We start from the raw sequence: 19,268 nt of genomic DNA, 5'->3' as shown, positions 1-19,268 counted from the left end.
AGCTCAATCAACATTTACAACAGCTATGTCCCAATCGAGCACGTACACATTAGAATCATCTTCAAGTGAAAGTGGATCAACGGTGCAAACTTCTGTGTACACAACAAGTACCTCTCTGTCTTCACCATCTATTTCAACAGAAAGACAAACTACATCAGAATTCACTTCATCAACAACAGAAATACCTACTTCCAGTGTAGAGCTAACAACAAGCCAGCAAACACAAACCACTCAGTTTACTTCAACCACAGAAACAGAACCTACAACGACAGCTCAATCAACCTTTACAGTTAGCTCCCCTACGAGCATCTCCACATTGGAATCATCTACACTTGAAAATGGTTCAACACTGGAAACTACATTGTCCACAATAGGTACCTCTCCATCCTTAATGTCTACTACAACAGAAGGACAAAGTACATCAGAAGTTATTTCATCAACAGCAGAAATACCTACTTCTAGCATAGAGCAAACAACAAGCCAGCAAACACAAACCACTCAGTTTAGTTCAACCCCAGAAACTGAACCTACAACAGCTCAATCAACAGTTACCACAGCTATGTCCCAATCGAGCACGTACACATTAGAATCATCTACAAGTGAAAGTGGATCAACGGTGCAAACTTCTGTGTACACATCAAGTACCTCTCTGTCTTCACCATCTATTTCAACAGAAAGACAAAGTACATCAGAATTCACTTCATCAACAACAGAAATACCTACTTCCAGTGTAGAGCAAACAACAAGCCAACAAACACAAACCACTCAGTTTAGTTCAACCACAGAAACAGAACCTACAACGACAGCTCAATCAACATTTACAGTTAGCTCCCCTACGAGCATCTACACATTGGAATCATCTACACTTGAAAATGGTTCAACACTGGAAACTACATTGTCCACAATAGGTACCTCTCCATTCTTAATGTCTACCACAACAGAAGGACAACGTACATCAGAAGTTATTTCATCAACAGCAGAAATACCTACTTCTAGCGTAGAGCAAACAACAAGCCAGCAAACACAAACCACTCAGTTTAGTTCAACCACAGAATCAGTACCTACAACGACAGCTCAATCAACATTTACAGTTAGCTCCCCTACGAGCATCTCCACATTGGAATCATCTACACTTGAAAATAGTTCAACACTGGAAACTACACTGTCTACAATAGGTACCTCTCCATCCTTAATGTCTACCACAACAGACGGACAAAGTACATCAGAAGTGATTTCATCAACAGCAGAAATACCTTCTTCCAGCGTAGAGCAAACAACAAGCCAGCAAACACAAACCACTCAGTTTAGTTCAACCCCAGAAACTGAACCTACAACAGCTCAATCAACATTTACAACAGCTATGTCCCAATCGAGCACGTACACATTAGAATCATCTTCAAGTGAAAGTGGATCAACGGTGCAAACTTCTGTGTACACAACAAGTACCTCTCTGTCTTCACCATCTATTTCAACAGAAAGACAAACTACATCAGAATTCACTTCATCAACAACAGAAATACCTACTTCCAGTGTAGAGCTAACAACAAGCCATCAAACACAAACCACTCAGTTTACTTCAACCACAGAAACAGAACCTACAACGACAGCTCAATCAACATTTACAGTTAGCTCCCCTACGAGCATCTCCACATTGGAATCATCTACACTTGAAAATGGTTCAACACTGGAAACTACATTGTCCACAATAGGTACCTCTCCATCCTTAATGTCTACCACAACAGAAGGACAAAGTACATCAGAAGTTATTTCATCAACAGCAGAAATACCTACTTCTAGCGTAGAGCAAACAACAAGCCAGCAAACACAAACCACTCAGTTTAGTTCAACCCCAGAAACTGAACCTACAACAGCTCAATCAACATTTACAACAGCTATGTCCCAATCGAGCACGTACACATTAGAATCATTTACAAGTGAAAGTGGATCAACGGTGCAAACTTCTGTGTACACAACAAGTACCTCTCTGTCTTCACCATCTATTTCAACAGAAAGACAAAGTACATCAGAATTCACTTCATCAACAACAGAAATACCTACTTCCAGTGTAGAGCAAACAACAAGCCAACAAACACAAACCACTCAGTTTAGTTCAACCACAGAAACAGAACCTACAACGACAGCTCAATCAACATTTACAGTTAGCTCCCCTACGAGCATCTCCACATTGGAATCATCTACACTTGAAAATGGTTCAACACTGGAAACTACATTGTCCACAATAGGTACCTCTCCATCCTTAATGTCTACTACAACAGAAGGACAAAGTACATCAGAAGTTATTTCATCAACAGCAGAAATACCTACTTCTAGCGTAGAGCAAACAACAAGCCAGCAAACACAAACCACTCAGTTTAGTTCAACCCCAGCAACTGAACCTACAACAGCTCAATCAACAGTTACAACAGCTATGTCCCAATCGAGCACGTACACATTAGAATCATCTACAAGTGAAAGTGGATCAACGGTGCAAACTTCTGTGTACACATCAAGTACCTCTCTGTCTTCACCATCTATTTCAACAGAAAGACAAAGTACATCAGAATTCACTTCATCAACAACAGAAATACCTACTTCCAGTGTAGAGCAAACAACAAGCCAACAAACACAAACCACTCAGTTTAGTTCAACCACAGAAACAGTACCTACAACGACAGCTCAATCAACATTTACAGTTAGCTCCCCTACGAGCATCTCCACATTGGAATCATCTACACTTGAAAATGGTTCAACACTGGAAACTACACTGTCTACAATAGGTACCTCTCCATCCTTAATGTCTACCACAACAGAAGGACAAAGTACATCAGAAGTGATTTCATCAACAGCAGAAATACCTTCTTCCAGCGTAGAGCAAACAACAAGCCAGCAAACACAAACCACTCAGTTTAGTTCAACCCCAGAAACTGAACCTACAACAGCTCAATCAACAGTTACAACAGCTATGTCCCAATCGAGCATGTACACATTAGAATCATCTACAAGTGAAAGTGGATCAACGGTGCAAACTTCTGTGTACACATCAAGTACCTCTCTGTCTTCACCATCTATTTCAACAGAAAGACAAAGTACATCAGAATTCACTTCATCAACAACAGAAATACCTACTTCCAGTGTAGAGCAAACAACAAGCCAACAAACACAAACCACTCAGTTTAGTTCAACCACAGAAACAGAACCTACAACGACAGCTCAATCAACATTTACAGTTAGCTCCCCTACGAGCATCTCCACATTGGAATCATCTACACTTGAAAATGGTTCAACACTGGAAACTACATTGTCCACAATAGGTACCTCTCCATCCTTAATGTCTACCACAACAGAAGGACAAAGTACATCAGAAGTGATTTCATCAACAGCAGAAATACCTACTTCTAGCGTAGAGCAAACAACAAGCCAGCAAACACAAACCACTCAGTTTAGTTCAACCCCAGAAACTGAACCTACAACAGCTCAATCAACATTTACAACAGCTATGTCCCAATCGAGCACGTACACATTGGAATCATTTACAAGTGAAAGTGGATCAACGGTGCAAACTTCTGTGTACACAACAAGTACCTCTCTGTCTTCACCATCTATTTCAACAGAAAGACAAAGTACATCAGAATTCACTTCATCAACAACAGAAATACCTACTTCCAGTGTAGAGCAAACAACAAGCCAACAAACACAAACCACTCAGTTTAGTTCAACCACAGAAACAGAACCTACAACGACAGCTCAATCAACATTTACAGTTAGCTCCCCTACGAGCATCTCCACATTGGAATCATCTACACTTGAAAATGGTTCAACACTGGAAACTACATTGTCCACAATAGGTACCTCTCCATCCTTAATGTCTACTACAACAGAAGGACAAAGTACATCAGAAGTTATTTCATCAACAGCAGAAATACCTACTTCTAGCGTAGAGCAAACAACAAGCCAGCAAACACAAACCACTCAGTTTAGTTCAACCCCAGCAACTGAACCTACAACAGCTCAATCAACAGTTACAACAGCTATGTCCCAATCGAGCACGTACACATTAGAATCATCTACAAGTGAAAGTGGATCAACGGTGCAAACTTCTGTGTACACATCAAGTACCTCTCTGTCTTCACCATCTATTTCAACAGATAGACAAAGTACATCAGAATTCACTTCATCAACAACAGAAATACCTACTTCCAGTGTAGAGCAAACAACAAGCCAACAAACACAAACCACTCAGTTTAGTTCAACCACAGAAACAGAACCTACAACGACAGCTCAATCAACATTAACAGTTAGCTCCCCTACGAGCATCTCCACATTGGAATCATCTACACTTGAAAATGGTTCAACACTGGAAACTACATTGTCCACAATAGGTACCTCTCCATTCTTAATGTCTACCACAACAGAAGGACAACGTACATCAGAAGTTATTTCATCAACAGCAGAAATACCTACTTCTAGCGTAGAGCAAACAACAAGCCAGCAGACAAAAACCACTCAGTTTAGTTCAACCACAGAAACAGTACCTACAACGACAGCTCAATCAACATTTACAGTTAGCTCCCCTACGAGCATCTCCACATTGGAATCATCTACACTTGAAAATGGTTCAACACTGGAAACTACACTGTCTACAATAGGTACCTCTCCATCCTTAATGTCTACCACAACAGAAGGACAAAGTACATCAGAAGTGATTTCATCAACAGCAGAAATACCTTCTTCCAGCGTAGAGCAAACAACAAGCCAGCAAACACAAACCACTCAGTTTAGTTCAACCCCAGAAACTGAACCTACAACAGCTCAATCAACAGTTACAACAGCTATGTCCCAATCGAGCATGTACACATTAGAATCATCTACAAGTGAAAGTGGATCAACGGTGCAAACTTCTGTGTACACATCAAGTACCTCTCTGTCTTCACCATCTATTTCAACAGAAAGACAAAGTACATCAGAATTCACTTCATCAACAACAGAAATACCTACTTCCAGTGTAGAGCAAACAACAAGCCAACAAACACAAACCACTCAGTTTAGTTCAACCACAGAAACAGAACCTACAACGACAGCTCAATCAACATTTACAGTTAGCTCCCCTACGAGCATCTCCACATTGGAATCATCTACACTTGAAAATGGTTCAACACTGGAAACTACATTGTCCACAATAGGTACCTCTCCATCCTTAATGTCTACCACAACAGAAGGACAAAGTACATCAGAAGTTATTTCATCAACAGCAGAAATACCTACTTCTAGCGTAGAGCAAACAACAAGCCAGCAAACACAAACCACTCAGTTTAGTTCAACCCCAGAAACTGAACCTACAACAGCTCAATCAACAGTTACAACAGCTATGTCCCAATCGAGCACGTACACATTAGAATCATCTACAAGTGAAAGTGGATCAACGGTGCAAACTTCTGTGTACACATCAAGTACCTCTCTGTCTTCAACATCTATTTCAACAGAAAGACAAAGTACATCAGAATTCACTTCATCAACAACAGAAATACCTACTTCCAGTGTAGAGCAAACAACAAGCCAACAAACACAAACCACTCAGTTTAGTTCAACCACAGAAACAGAACCTACAACGACAGCTCAATCAACATTTACAGTTAGCTCCCCTACGAGCATCTCCACATTGGAATCATCTACACTTGAAAATGGTTCAACACTGGAAACTACATTGTCCACAATAGGTACCTCTCCATCCTTAATGTCTACTACAACAGAAGGACAAAGTACATCAGAAGTTATTTCATCAACAGCAGAAATACCTACTTCTAGCGTAGAGCAAACAACAAGCCAGCAAACACAAACCACTCAGTTTAGTTCAACCCCAGCAACTGAACCTACAACAGCTCAATCAACAGTTACAACAGCTATGTCCCAATCGAGCACGTACACATTAGAATCATCTACAAGTGAAAGTGGATCAACGGTGCAAACTTCTGTGTACACATCAAGTACCTCTCTGTCTTCACCATCTATTTCAACAGAAAGACAAAGTACATCAGAATTCACTTCATCAACAACAGAAATACCTACTTCCAGTGTAGAGCAAACAACAAGCCAACAAACACAAACCACTCAGTTTAGTTCAACCACAGAAACAGAACCTACAACGACAGCTCAATCAACATTAACAGTTAGCTCCCCTACGAGCATCTCCACATTGGAATCATCTACACTTGAAAATGGTTCAACACTGGAAACTACATTGTCCACAATAGGTACCTCTCCATTCTTAATGTCTACCACAACAGAAGGACAACGTACATCAGAAGTTATTTCATCAACAGCAGAAATACCTACTTCTAGCGTAGAGCAAACAACAAGCCAGCAGACAAAAACCACTCAGTTTAGTTCAACCACAGAAACAGTACCTACAACGACAGCTCAATCAACATTTACAGTTAGCTCCCCTACGAGCATCTCCACATTGGAATCATCTACACTTGAAAATGGTTCAACACTGGAAACTACACTGTCTACAATAGGTACCTCTCCATCCTTAATGTCTACCACAACAGAAGGACAAAGTACATCAGAAGTGATTTCATCAACAGCAGAAATACCTTCTTCCAGCGTAGAGCAAACAACAAGCCAGCAAACACAAACCACTCAGTTTAGTTCAACCCCAGAAACTGAACCTACAACAGCTCAATCAACAGTTACAACAGCTATGTCCCAATCGAGCATGTACACATTAGAATCATCTACAAGTGAAAGTGGATCAACGGTGCAAACTTCTGTGTACACATCAAGTACCTCTCTGTCTTCACCATCTATTTCAACAGAAAGACAAAGTACATCAGAATTCACTTCATCAACAACAGAAATACCTACTTCCAGTGTAGAGCAAACAACAAGCCAACAAACACAAACCACTCAGTTTAGTTCAACCACAGAAACAGAACCTACAACGACAGCTCAATCAACATTTACAGTTAGCTCCCCTACGAGCATCTCCACATTGGAATCATCTACACTTGAAAATGGTTCAACACTGGAAACTACATTGTCCACAATAGGTACCTCTCCATCCTTAATGTCTACCACAACAGAAGGACAAAGTACATCAGAAGTTATTTCATCAACAGCAGAAATACCTACTTCTAGCGTAGAGCAAACAACAAGCCAGCAAACACAAACCACTCAGTTTAGTTCAACCCCAGAAACTGAACCTACAACAGCTCAATCAACATTTACAACAGCTATGTCCCAATCGAGCACGTACACATTGGAATCATTTACAAGTGAAAGTGGATCAACGGTGCAAACTTCTGTGTACACAACAAGTACCTCTCTGTCTTCACCATCTATTTCAACAGAAAGACAAACTACATCAGAATTCACTTCATCAACAACAGAAATACCTACTTCCAGTGTAGAGCAAACAACAAGCCAACAAACACAAACCACTCAGTTTAGTTCAACCACAGAAACAGAACCTACAACGACAGCTCAATCAACATTTACAGTTAGCTCCCCTACGAGCATCTCCACATTGGAATCATCTACACTTGAAAATGGTTCAACACTGGAAACTACATTGTCCACAATAGGTACCTCTCCATTCTTAATGTCTACCACAACAGAAGGACAACGTACATCAGAAGTTATTTCATCAACAGCAGAAATACCTACTTCTAGCGTAGAGCAAACAACAAGCCAGCAGACAAAAACCACTCAGTTTAGTTCAACCACAGAAACAGTACCTACAACGACAGCTCAATCAACATTTACAGTTAGCTCCCCTACGAGCATCTCCACATTGGAATCATCTACACTTGAAAATGGTTCAACACTGGAAACTACACTGTCTACAATAGGTACCTCTCCATCCTTAATGTCTACCACAACAGAAGGACAAAGTACATCAGAAGTGATTTCATCAACAGCAGAAATACCTTCTTCCAGCGTAGAGCAAACAACAAGCCAGCAAACACAAACCACTCAGTTTAGTTCAACCCCAGAAACTGAACCTACAACAGCTCAATCAACAGTTACAACAGCTATGTCCCAATCGAGCATGTACACATTAGAATCATCTACAAGTGAAAGTGGATCAACGGTGCAAACTTCTGTGTACACATCAAGTACCTCTCTGTCTTCACCATCTATTTCAACAGAAAGACAAAGTACATCAGAATTCACTTCATCAACAACAGAAATACCTACTTCCAGTGTAGAGCAAACAACAAGCCAACAAACACAAACCACTCAGTTTAGTTCAACCACAGAAACAGAACCTACAACGACAGCTCAATCAACATTTACAGTTAGCTCCCCTACGAGCATCTCCACATTGGAATCATCTACACTTGAAAATGGTTCAACACTGGAAACTACATTGTCCACAATAGGTACCTCTCCATCCTTAATGTCTACCACAACAGAAGGACAAAGTACATCAGAAGTTATTTCATCAACAGCAGAAATACCTACTTCTAGCGTAGAGCAAACAACAAGCCAGCAAACACAAACCACTCAGTTTAGTTCAACCCCAGAAACTGAACCTACAACAGCTCAATCAACAGTTACAACAGCTATGTCCCAATCGAGCACGTACACATTAGAATCATCTACAAGTGAAAGTGGATCAACGGTGCAAACTTCTGTGTACACATCAAGTACCTCTCTGTCTTCAACATCTATTTCAACAGAAAGACAAAGTACATCAGAATTCACTTCATCAACAACAGAAATACCTACTTCCAGTGTAGAGCAAACAACAAGCCAACAAACACAAACCACTCAGTTTAGTTCAACCACAGAAACAGAACCTACAACGACAGCTCAATCAACATTTACAGTTAGCTCCCCTACGAGCATCTCCACATTGGAATCATCTACACTTGAAAATGGTTCAACACTGGAAACTACACTGTCTACAATAGGTACCTCTCCATCCTTAATGTCTACCACAACAGAAGGACAAAGTACATCAGAAGTTATTTCATCAACAGCAGAAATACCTACTTCTAGCGTAGAGCAAACAACAAGCCAGCAAACACAAACCACTCAGTTTAGTTCAACCACAGAAACAGAACCTACAACGACAGCTCAATCAACATTTACAGTTAGCTCCCCTACGAGCATCTCCACATTGGAATCATCTACACTTGAAAATGGTTCAACACTGGAAACTACATTGTCCACAATAGGTACCTCTCCATCCTTAATGTCTACCACAACAGAAGGACAAAGTACATCAGAAGTTATTTCATCAACAGCAGAAATACCTACTTCTAGCGTAGAGCAAACAACAAGCCAGCAAACACAAACCACTCAGTTTAGTTCAACCCCAGAAACTGAACCTACAACAGCTCAATCAACAGTTACAACAGCTATGTCCCAATCGAGCACGTACACATTAGAATCATCTACAAGTGAAAGTGGATCAACGGTGCAAACTTCTGTGTACACATCAAGTACCTCTCTGTCTTCACCATCTATTTCAACAGAAAGACAAAGTACATCAGAATTCACTTCATCAACAACAGAAATACCTACTTCCAGTGTAGAGCAAACAACAAGCCAACAAACACAAACCACTCAGTTTAGTTCAACCACAGAAACAGAACCTACAACGACAGCTCAATCAACATTTACAGTTAGCTCCCCTACGAGCATCTCCACATTGGAATCATCTACACTTGAAAATGGTTCAACACTGGAAACTTCATTGTCCACAATAGATACCTCTCCATCCTTAATGTCCATCACAACAGAAGGACAAAGTACATCAGAAGTGATTTCATCAACAGCAGAAATATCTACTTCTAGTGTAGAGCAAACAACAAGACAACAAACACAAACCACTCAGTTTAGTTCAACCACAGAAACAGAACCTACAATGACAGCTCAATCAACATTTACAGTTAGCTCCCCTACGAGCATCTCCACATTGGAATCATCTACACTTGAAAATGGTTCAACACTGGAAACTTCATTGTCCACAATAGATACCTCTCCATCCTTTATGTCTACCACAACAGAAGGACAAACTACATCAGAAGTTATTTCATCAACAGCAGAAATACCTACTTCTAGCGTAGAGCAAACAACAAGCCAGCAAACACAAACCACTCAGTTTAGTTCAACCCCAGAAACTGAACCTACAACAGCTCAATCAACATTTACAACAGCTATGTCCCAATCGAGCACGTACACATTAGAATCATCTTCAAGTGAAAGTGGATCAACGGTGCAAACTTCTGTGTACACAACAAGTACCTCTCTGTCTTCACCATCTATTTCAACAGAAAGACAAACTACATCAGAATTCACTTCATCAACAACAGAAATACCTACTTCCAGCGAAGAGCTAACAACAAGCCAGCAAACACAAACCACTCAGTTTAGTTCAACCACAGAAACAGAACCTACAACGACAGCTCAATCAACATTTACAGTTAGCTCCCCTACGAGCATCTCCACATTGGAATCATCTACACTTGAAAATGGTTCAACACTGGAAACTACATTGTCCACAATAGGTACCTCTCCATCCTTAATGTCTACCACAACAGAAGGACAAAGTACATCAGAAGTAATTTCATCAACAGCAGAAATACATTCTTCCAGCATAGAGCAAACAACAAGCCAGCAAACACAAACCACTCAGTTTAGTTCAACCCCAGAAACTGAACCTACAACAGCTCAATCAACATTTACAACAGCTATGTCCCAAACGAGCATGTACACATTAGAATCATCTACAAGTGAAAGTGGATCAACAGTGCAAACTCCTGTGTACACAACAAGTACCTCTCTGTCTTCACCAACTATTTCAACAGAAGGACAAAGTACATCAGAATTCACTTCATCAACAACAGAAATAACTGCTTCCAGTGTAGAGCAAACAACAAGCCAGCAAACACAAACCAATCAGTTTAGTTCAACCACAGAAACAGAAACTACAACGACAGCTCAATCAACATTTACAGTTAGCTCCCCTACGAGCATCTCAACATTGGAATCATCTACACTTGAAAATGGTTCAACACTGGAAACTTCATTGTCCACAATAGGTACCTCTCCATCCTTAATGTCTACCACAACAGAAGGACAAAGTACATCAGAAGTAATTTCATCAACAGCAGAAATACATTCTTCCAGCATAGAGCAAACAACAAGCCAGCAAACACAAACCACTCAGTTTAGTTCAACCCCAGAAACTGAACCTACAACAGCTCAATCAACATTTACAACAGCTATGTCCCAAACGAGCATGTACACATTAGAATCATCTACAAGTGAAAGTGGATCAACAGTGCAAACTCCTGTGTACACAACAAGTACCTCTCTGTCTTCACCAACTATTTCAACAGAAGGACAAAGTACATCAGAATTCACTTCATCAACAACAGAAATAACTGCTTCCAGTGTAGAGCAAACAACAAGCCAGCAAACACAAACCAATCAGTTTAGTTCAACCACAGAAACAGAACCTACAACGACAGCTCAATCAACATTTACAGTTAGCTCCCCTACGAGCATCTCCACATTGGAATCATCTACACTTGAAAATGGTTCAACACTGGAAACTTCATTGTCCACAATAGGTACCTCTCCATCCTTAATGTCTACCACAACAGAAGGACAAAGTACATCAGAAGTGATTTCATCAACAGCAGAAATACCTACTTATAGCGTAGAACTAACAACAAGCCAACAAACACAAACCACTCAATTTAGTTCAACCACAGAATCAGAACCTACAACAACAGCTCAATCAACATTTACAGTTAGCTCCCCTACGGGCATCTCCACATTGGAATCATCTACACTTGAAAATGGTTCAACACTGGAAACTTCATTGTCAACAATAGGTACCTTTCCATCCTTAATGTCTACCACAACAGAAGGACAAAGTACATCAGAAGTGATTTCATCAACAGCAGAAATACCGACTTTCAGTGTAGAGCAAACAACAAGCCAGCAAACACAAACCACTCACTTCAGTTCTACCACAGAAACTGAACCTACAATGGCAGCTCAAAAAACATTTACAACAGTTATTACCCATATGAGCACATCCACATTAGAATCATCTACACTTGAGAATGGTTCAACACTGAAAGCTACATTTTCCACTACAGGTACCTCTCCATCCTTATCGTCTACTACAACAGACGGACAAAGTACAACAGAATTCACTTCATCTACAACAGAAATATTGTCATCTAATGTAGAACGAACAAGTCATTTAACACAAATCACTCAGTTTCCTTCTACCACAGGATCAGAATCTACAACGACAGCTCAAACAACATTTACAATAGCTATATCCCCCACTAGCATTTCCACATTAGAATCATCTACAATTGAAAGTGGTACCACAGTGGAAACTACATTATACTCAACAGATGCATATCCGTCTTCAATGTTTTCTACAACAGAAGGACAAACTGCATCAGAATTCACTTCAGCAACAACAGAAATATCGTCATCCAATGCAGAGCAAACAACGAGCCATCAGACACAAACAACTCAGTTTAGTTCCACCACAGAAACTGAACCTACAACAGCTCAAACAGCATTTACAACAGCAATTACCCCTATGAGCACAGCAACATTAGAATCATCTACACTTGAAAGTGTTTCAACACTTGAAACTATAATATCCACAAGTAGTTTTTTAGCTTCATCATCACCATTATCTACGACAGAAGGACAAACCACACTGGAAACTACATTATCCACAATAAGTACAACTCCATCTTCACTATTTACTACAACAGAAGGACAAACAGCCCAAACATTTAGCATTTCTACATCATCCCAGTTAAGCCCTTCTGCTGAAACTAGTACCCAGAAAAGTTCATCAACTTTAACAGAACCTCATTCATCTGCAACAACTCTCAATTCAGTTTCAACAACTCAAAACTGCCTGGAGAATTGTCAGTGTAATGGGTCTCCATGCATCTTCAATGTAACGTCTGGGAAATGTCAGTGTCAGTGCAATCCTTTAACTTTTGGAGAGTATTGCAATTTTGCATATGACTTTTCCACAGTTCTTTGGTGTGAGTATTTATCATACTACTATTACTAATTGATCATTATTATTGTTTATACTACAGGGCCACTGAATGCTTGAATCTGATTGGCACCTAAATCTAAATTAGCAACCAAAATACTTGAAAGTAGTTCATGAAGTGTGACCATTTAAGTTAGTTGTATTGTGTCACGTTTTAGCTCAAACATTTGTGCTTATATTTTAGATCTAAATTTATAAACACTACACAGACATTCTTTATTATTATTATTTTTTTTATATACAAAAGACATGGCACAATAATTCTCACAGTTTGCAGCACAACTTATGTTGAAATCATTTTAAATATATGATTTATTTGTAGCTGAAAGCACACCCACAAGAAATGCCAGCATCTCTCTCAGAATTATGATGGACTATCTTACGGAGTATGAAAATATGAACTCACCAGAATCAAAAAAACTAATTTCCACCTTGAAACGTGAGGTAAATATTTCTAGTTCCTTTTTATAAATAAATATTTATATTAAGAAATAAAAATTTTGAAGTGAAAAATTTTAAAACAAACAAAAAAATGTTTTGATTATTTCTTTTTTGACAGCTTTCAACCCTTTGTAAAAGAGCAGATGCACAAAATTTCAAAGATGTGCACATACGTAGGCTAATGTAAGGTGATTTTTCTTGAATTTCATACATTTACAAATATTTGCTAAGCAAAAGACATTAATATGTTGCATGTATTTGTCCCATTTAGGCAAGGAAGTGTGATTGCTGAAATTACTGCAGTATATAACTATCCCAACAACAACTCACAAATAATTTCTCTAAATAACGATTTGGGACCCACCCTGGAAAAAATCTTTAATGACGCAGATTCATTTCAAAATCTAAGCATAGCTCTTAATGCTTCCATCCAAGTTGACCAAATGACCATGGAGCCAGTTAAAATATCAAGTAAGTTAATTTTTTTTTCTGGAAACATATAACCTTGATTTAATATATGTATTTAAAGAAGAAGAGGAAGAATTAAACATTAATTTAAGGGATACATGGATTACTGTTCTACTGTTTCTGTAATATGGCTTGTCATTGTTTTGTGTAGATATTTCAGATCTGCAGCCATTTGTGAAATGCACACTGAATTTTGCAAACTTAACAGAAGAGATCAAAGATGGAGCATGGGTATGTGTGGGATCATGCAAAAAAATTCCCAAATTCTGCAATCAACGAGGTGTATGCCTTAATGAAATAAATGGACCACAGTGCAGGTAAGTTCTTCAAAGCAAATTCAGATCACTACTGTATAGTCTTCAGCTAATCAAATGATTTTTAACTAAAAATAATTGAAATGGCTGCCCTCAGAAATAAATAAATATATAAAACGTATTACATATTTAGTTTAGAATTAGCTTATTTAAATGAAAAATTCAGGAACTAATCCTCTCCTACCCATTTTGCTAACTGTCTAGGTGTTACAGTTCTCCCTTTGAGAAGTACTATGGAGATCATTGTGAGCTTTACAGCAGAGGGGCCGGTTTCTACGCTGTCCTCTTTGGCTGTTTAGCAGCTTTTGCTCTACTTATCATTGTCTTTGGTGTGATGATTCTGGTGCTCTACAGAGCCAAGAGGTCTGTATAACAGTTTCTGTGATTTATTAAAAGACTAAAACATCAAAGCAAACAAATAACACTGTTATTTAATTTCAGCAGAACTTCAACCAAAAGGAGATTATCACTTTTTGACGATGACTTCTTTGATTTCACATCAAGAGGTACAATGTCTAGCTTTGCAAATGCTTTAGTAAAAAACATCAGGATGAGATGAAACTCTTAAACATCGCAAATGAAAATTTTCTTGGTAACTGGACATATTAACATTAATTAATATTATTTCAGGATCCATAGAAAGTGGTTATGGGATTCAAAATTTGTCAGTCACAGAAGATTCAGCATTCAGCAGATTCAGCTCATACCTTGAAAATACACCTGTGCGGTAGGATGAGCAATTGTGCATTTAACTTAACAAATTGTAAAAGGAACATAACATGTTTTGTTAATTGTTATATTAATCTAAATTTCTCTCTCTCTCTCTCTCTCTCTCTCTCTCTCTCTCTCTGCTACAGATAAAGACCAGAGCAACTGAGTTGGTGGATGTCTGATGAGCAGAAATGACAGATATTATTTAAAATATATATTTTTTAAAGAATTCAGATATTATAATTTTAGGAAACCAACATAACTGTGCATGCATTTACTGGGTTGGTATCATATTATTTAGAGTTGTAAAATGATTGTCAAGAATCTCAGTTCATAATATTTACATTGCTAAGAACAATGTATAAAGAAGGCCTCTGTAAAACTCTTTAAACTCAAAAGCACTTATCTATGATGCCAAGCACTCCACAGCATATGCTGTAATAAACCAATTAAATATATGAGGGTAGTTAAAATATGCTCCATTGCATTACACCCGCACACCTGGAATGATGCCACCGACACAATCATTAAAAAAAATGTCTATTTTTGCACCCTATTGGACACATACCTTATATTTTGATCATTTCTGTGATGCTTCAATAGAGGGCACGTTTTTTTAATCGTTTATGGTTTGTCATTTAAAAGCAGATTTTCACCCTCTCTTCGTCCATAGTTGATAATTAATATACATTAGAAGCTGTACTTCGGACCAACAGCTGACAGTGTAGGCGGGGCTTCCTGCTAGACGCCACATAAATCAGTCAGTTATGTTGATGGTTTTTATGTTTGTTTTTGTTGGCACTGTACATTTACTGAGCACGTTATTTATTTTTCTTTTTTTTTATGATAGCATACTTGTGTTTATACTGAAAGCACAATAATATATTGTTAAATTAATATTTATATATAAAGTATTTATACTGTGCTGGATGTTTGCAAATAAAATTATTAAAATAAAGCATATGTACAACATTACAATGTATCGGCTATACATTTAATTTACCATCATGTTCATCAGGATTTCAGATCATTATGGGGCACTATATACTTAATTACATACCATGTTGGGCTTACACTTCTTATTATCAAATGGTTGGTGCATCTCAAGTCTTTAGTCTTAGAAAGAAATTATATATATATATATATATATATATATATATATATATATATATATATATATATATATATATATATATATATATATATATATATATATATATATATATCTTATATGCCACATAATATGGCCTACCACATTTACTGAGCAAGTTCTGCATGACCATTTTCATAATGCACAAGTATTTACAAAGCTGACAAACAGCATTGAACAGACTGATTAAACTGTGTTCTCTAAAGCCCTAAACACACTGCACAATTTTCGGCTGTCCAAGAAGAAAGACTGATTTGTTGTGAACAAAGATAGCCTATGATATAGCATGATCATCGCTGGTATGATCCACGTTTCCTGACTAACCAATAAAAATGCTAAATTAAATCAACAATCATCATACGAGTCAATAGATGTAATCATCATACATTCTACATTCTACAGTACATACACGTCATAACAAAGTTTATTAGATCCATGTTGCATGAAGTGACCTTATAGGATTGCTAAAATCTTGCAGTGTGTTTGGTGCTTTAAACCTTGTAATGAGTGAATTTATTTCCTTTTGAAAATAATTCCTTATGATCAGTGGCGTGCACAAGTGTGTGAGGGAGGGGGGGCACCAACTCCCAGGGGGCACCACATAGACATATAAATATATATAATAGAATAGAATATATATATATATATATATATATATATATATATATATATATATATATATATATATATATAAATATGTCAATGGGGCATCATCCCTGTTGCTAAAAAAAAATACGGCACCTTTCTCCTAACCACGCTTGCAAACTCTACCACCTTATGTTTGCTAATGAATGCTCATAATTAAAGGATGGACTATGCCCGTGGGAAAGACAGCAATGCGGGGCAGAGAGAAGTAAATGGAAGAAAGTAAAAAACAAACAATCAAACAAAAACAAAAACTGCCATAAAGTTGGTTTGAGATTGGATTTTCGATATTCGCTAATTTAGGGACCTTCTTTAAAGTTACATGCTATATTGATTAAGGCTACTCCATTTGTCTAACGTCAATAGCATCTGAGGACAATTAATTACAGTCATAAAACAAATGTAAACTGTGTAATTTATAATGCACACCTTTTACATTTTTTTATATTTATTAAAATAAACTGTAAATACTATTTAAATTATGCTACCTTGGTCACAACCGAAAGGGCTCAAACGCAAAAGCATTTGAGGAAAAAGACGTGGTTGCACTTTATTTTACAGTACGTGTACTAACAATGTACTTATAGTGTACTCACAGTGTATTTATCTAAAAAAGTTCTGGTATGTTTAGGGGTAGATTCAGGGTAAGTACCTAGTTATTACATGGTTATTGTGATTACTATAATAAGTACATAGTATGTACATGAGGAACAGGACTGTAAAATAGGTGTCAACTACAATGCACACCTTATAAATTTCTAATATGTATTACAATAAATTGTAAATAAAAAAGAGGCCCGAATAGGAGAGAGTGGGGTCGAAAGTAACGTGGGACGAAAGTAACAAAGTGATTTTCTCAAAGCCTATTACTGCATTTCCATTCCCAGCTATGACGGGATATTCAACATTCAATCCTTGACGGAGCTGAGAAATATCACGTGATTTCCTCATCATTTCCTGCAGTTAGGTCCGTAAAACAGTTTTCGAGTACAAAAAGTAAATTATTGAAGCGGTAATTTTTTGTGTTGTTTTTTGTTTGTTTGTTTGTTTCATGTGTCCCAGTAATGATCAATCTACAGGTTATTTAGTGCTTTAACACATCCTAAAGTTTGCATTATCAAAGTTTTTTAGTATAAAAGTAAATCAGGTTTAAACGTCAGGAGTTTCTGTCGGGACAAAAGTAACAATTGTTACGTTTGTCCCGCTACAGTGACAAGAAGTATTTAACTGGTAAGTATCCGGTACATGCTATTCTTCACATAATTTATGTGTCTTGCATCATTTATTAAAATGTTTATGTCATATTATACCAAAAGAATATGTCTGAGTGAGGGTCAGAAAGACAAACAGTGGTATGGTTTTATCCAGATGTTTATGAGAGGGCATTTCTGGACATAGAGGAACATCTGGGCAGCTCCTACCTCACATTTACCTTAGTTATATTAAGGTTTTAGCCATACCTTAGCTTTTACACCTCCACCTATGAATTTGCAGTGTTTCCAGATGTTTTAATGCACATTTTAAATGTATGCATAAAAACAACTGGATGGAAACATGAATAGGCCTACTGTTACATTGTTTAGAATTTATATTATGCCAATGTAATTTAATTATTATATTGTTTATTCTGTTTACATTATATATATATATATATATATATATATATATATATATATATATATATAAAATACACTGAAATAAAAAAAATAAAAAATAAAAAAATCAAGTTTGTACAGTCGGGTTTTGAGACATTTGATGAAACTTAAATGTAAAATATAAATATAAAAATGTAATTTAATACTCTTTTTTAGCTAAAATAAAAGACAGGGACCCACTTTATATTAAGTGGCCTTAACTACTACCTACATTTTAATTAATAATTTAGTACAATGTACTTATTGTGTACATACATATATTCCTTGTACTTATATTTAAAAAAAACTACATGTAATTACATCTGTATTTAATTTCTGTAATTACATTTATAATTACACTGTTGACCCATACTTTACACCTTAACCCACGCTTAAACTTACCCATACCTCCAACCCTCTCCCTAACCTTACCCCTATCCCACCTCAATAGCAGCAAAAGTGTTTTACAATACAATATGAACACAATAAGTACATTGTACTTATTTTTTTATGTAAGTACATAGTAGTTAAGGCCACTTAATATAAAGTGGGACCAAAGACAGAATATGTTTGCAGTTACATATTAACAAGGTCAAAGTCAGGTATACTTAATAAAAATAAGAGTAACAGAAAAAAATCTAGCTGATATTGTTGTGTTACTTTTAACCCACCTGTGTGTTACTTTTGTCCCAACCGATGGAGTCGAAAGTAACAATGTGCAACTTATGTTCAAAGTGAAATTATACTGAAGCCTTTCTACATTTCTTCAACCTGGTATTGTTAGCCGACACTTATGAGTTACTGACCACAGCAGAAATATATCTCTGTCTACAACGTTATCT

The 19,268-nt window shown here is 37.4% G+C and overlaps 2 protein-coding genes across 2 annotated transcripts; both read left to right on the top strand.

Annotated features, from left to right (window-relative positions):
* Nucleotides 1-8,572: 8,572 nt before the first annotated feature.
* Nucleotides 8,573-10,352, top strand: LOC113110561 (probable GPI-anchored adhesin-like protein PGA55). The gene is made up of 3 exons (XM_026274690.1): nucleotides 8,573-8,779; nucleotides 9,047-10,151; nucleotides 10,342-10,352. Exons 2-3 carry the CDS (start codon nucleotides 9,203-9,205, stop codon nucleotides 10,350-10,352), a joined length of 960 nt encoding a protein of 319 aa, XP_026130475.1. The 5' UTR covers nucleotides 8,573-8,779; nucleotides 9,047-9,202.
* A 1,079-nt stretch (nucleotides 10,353-11,431) lies between these two features.
* LOC113110890 (mucin-3A-like) lies at nucleotides 11,432-15,881 on the top strand. Its single transcript, XM_026275159.1, has 9 exons — nucleotides 11,432-13,049; nucleotides 13,386-13,507; nucleotides 13,623-13,687; nucleotides 13,776-13,975; nucleotides 14,124-14,289; nucleotides 14,491-14,649; nucleotides 14,731-14,792; nucleotides 14,917-15,013; nucleotides 15,144-15,881. The coding sequence occupies exons 1-9, from the start codon at nucleotides 11,606-11,608 to the stop codon at nucleotides 15,145-15,147; spliced, it is 2,319 nt and encodes a 772-aa protein (XP_026130944.1). The 5' UTR covers nucleotides 11,432-11,605; the 3' UTR covers nucleotides 15,148-15,881.
* Nucleotides 15,882-19,268: the final 3,387 nt, after the last annotated feature.

This window comes from Carassius auratus, chromosome 11 (assembly GCF_003368295.1).
Source record: "Carassius auratus strain Wakin chromosome 11, ASM336829v1, whole genome shotgun sequence".
NCBI lineage: Eukaryota > Metazoa > Chordata > Actinopteri > Cypriniformes > Cyprinidae > Carassius > Carassius auratus.
Note: the sequence above shows the minus strand (reverse complement) of the source record. Positions and strands in the feature narration are given on the sequence as shown.

What these genes read in the sequence shown, in the direction of transcription:
- LOC113110561 (XM_026274690.1), top strand. Translation starts at nt 9,203, where the DNA reads ATGTCTACCACAACAGAAGGACAAAGTACATCAGAAGTTATTTCATCA.
- LOC113110890 (XM_026275159.1), top strand. Translation starts at nt 11,606, where the DNA reads ATGTCTACCACAACAGAAGGACAAAGTACATCAGAAGTGATTTCATCA. An exon ending in CTTTTCCACAGTTCTTTGGT is followed by an intron (nt 13,050 to 13,385) that starts GTGAGTATTTAT and finishes ATTTATTTGTAG; the next exon opens with CTGAAAGCACACCCACAAGA. An exon ending in GTGCTCTACAGAGCCAAGAG is followed by an intron (nt 14,650 to 14,730) that starts GTCTGTATAACA and finishes TAATTTCAGCAG; the next exon opens with AACTTCAACCAAAAGGAGAT.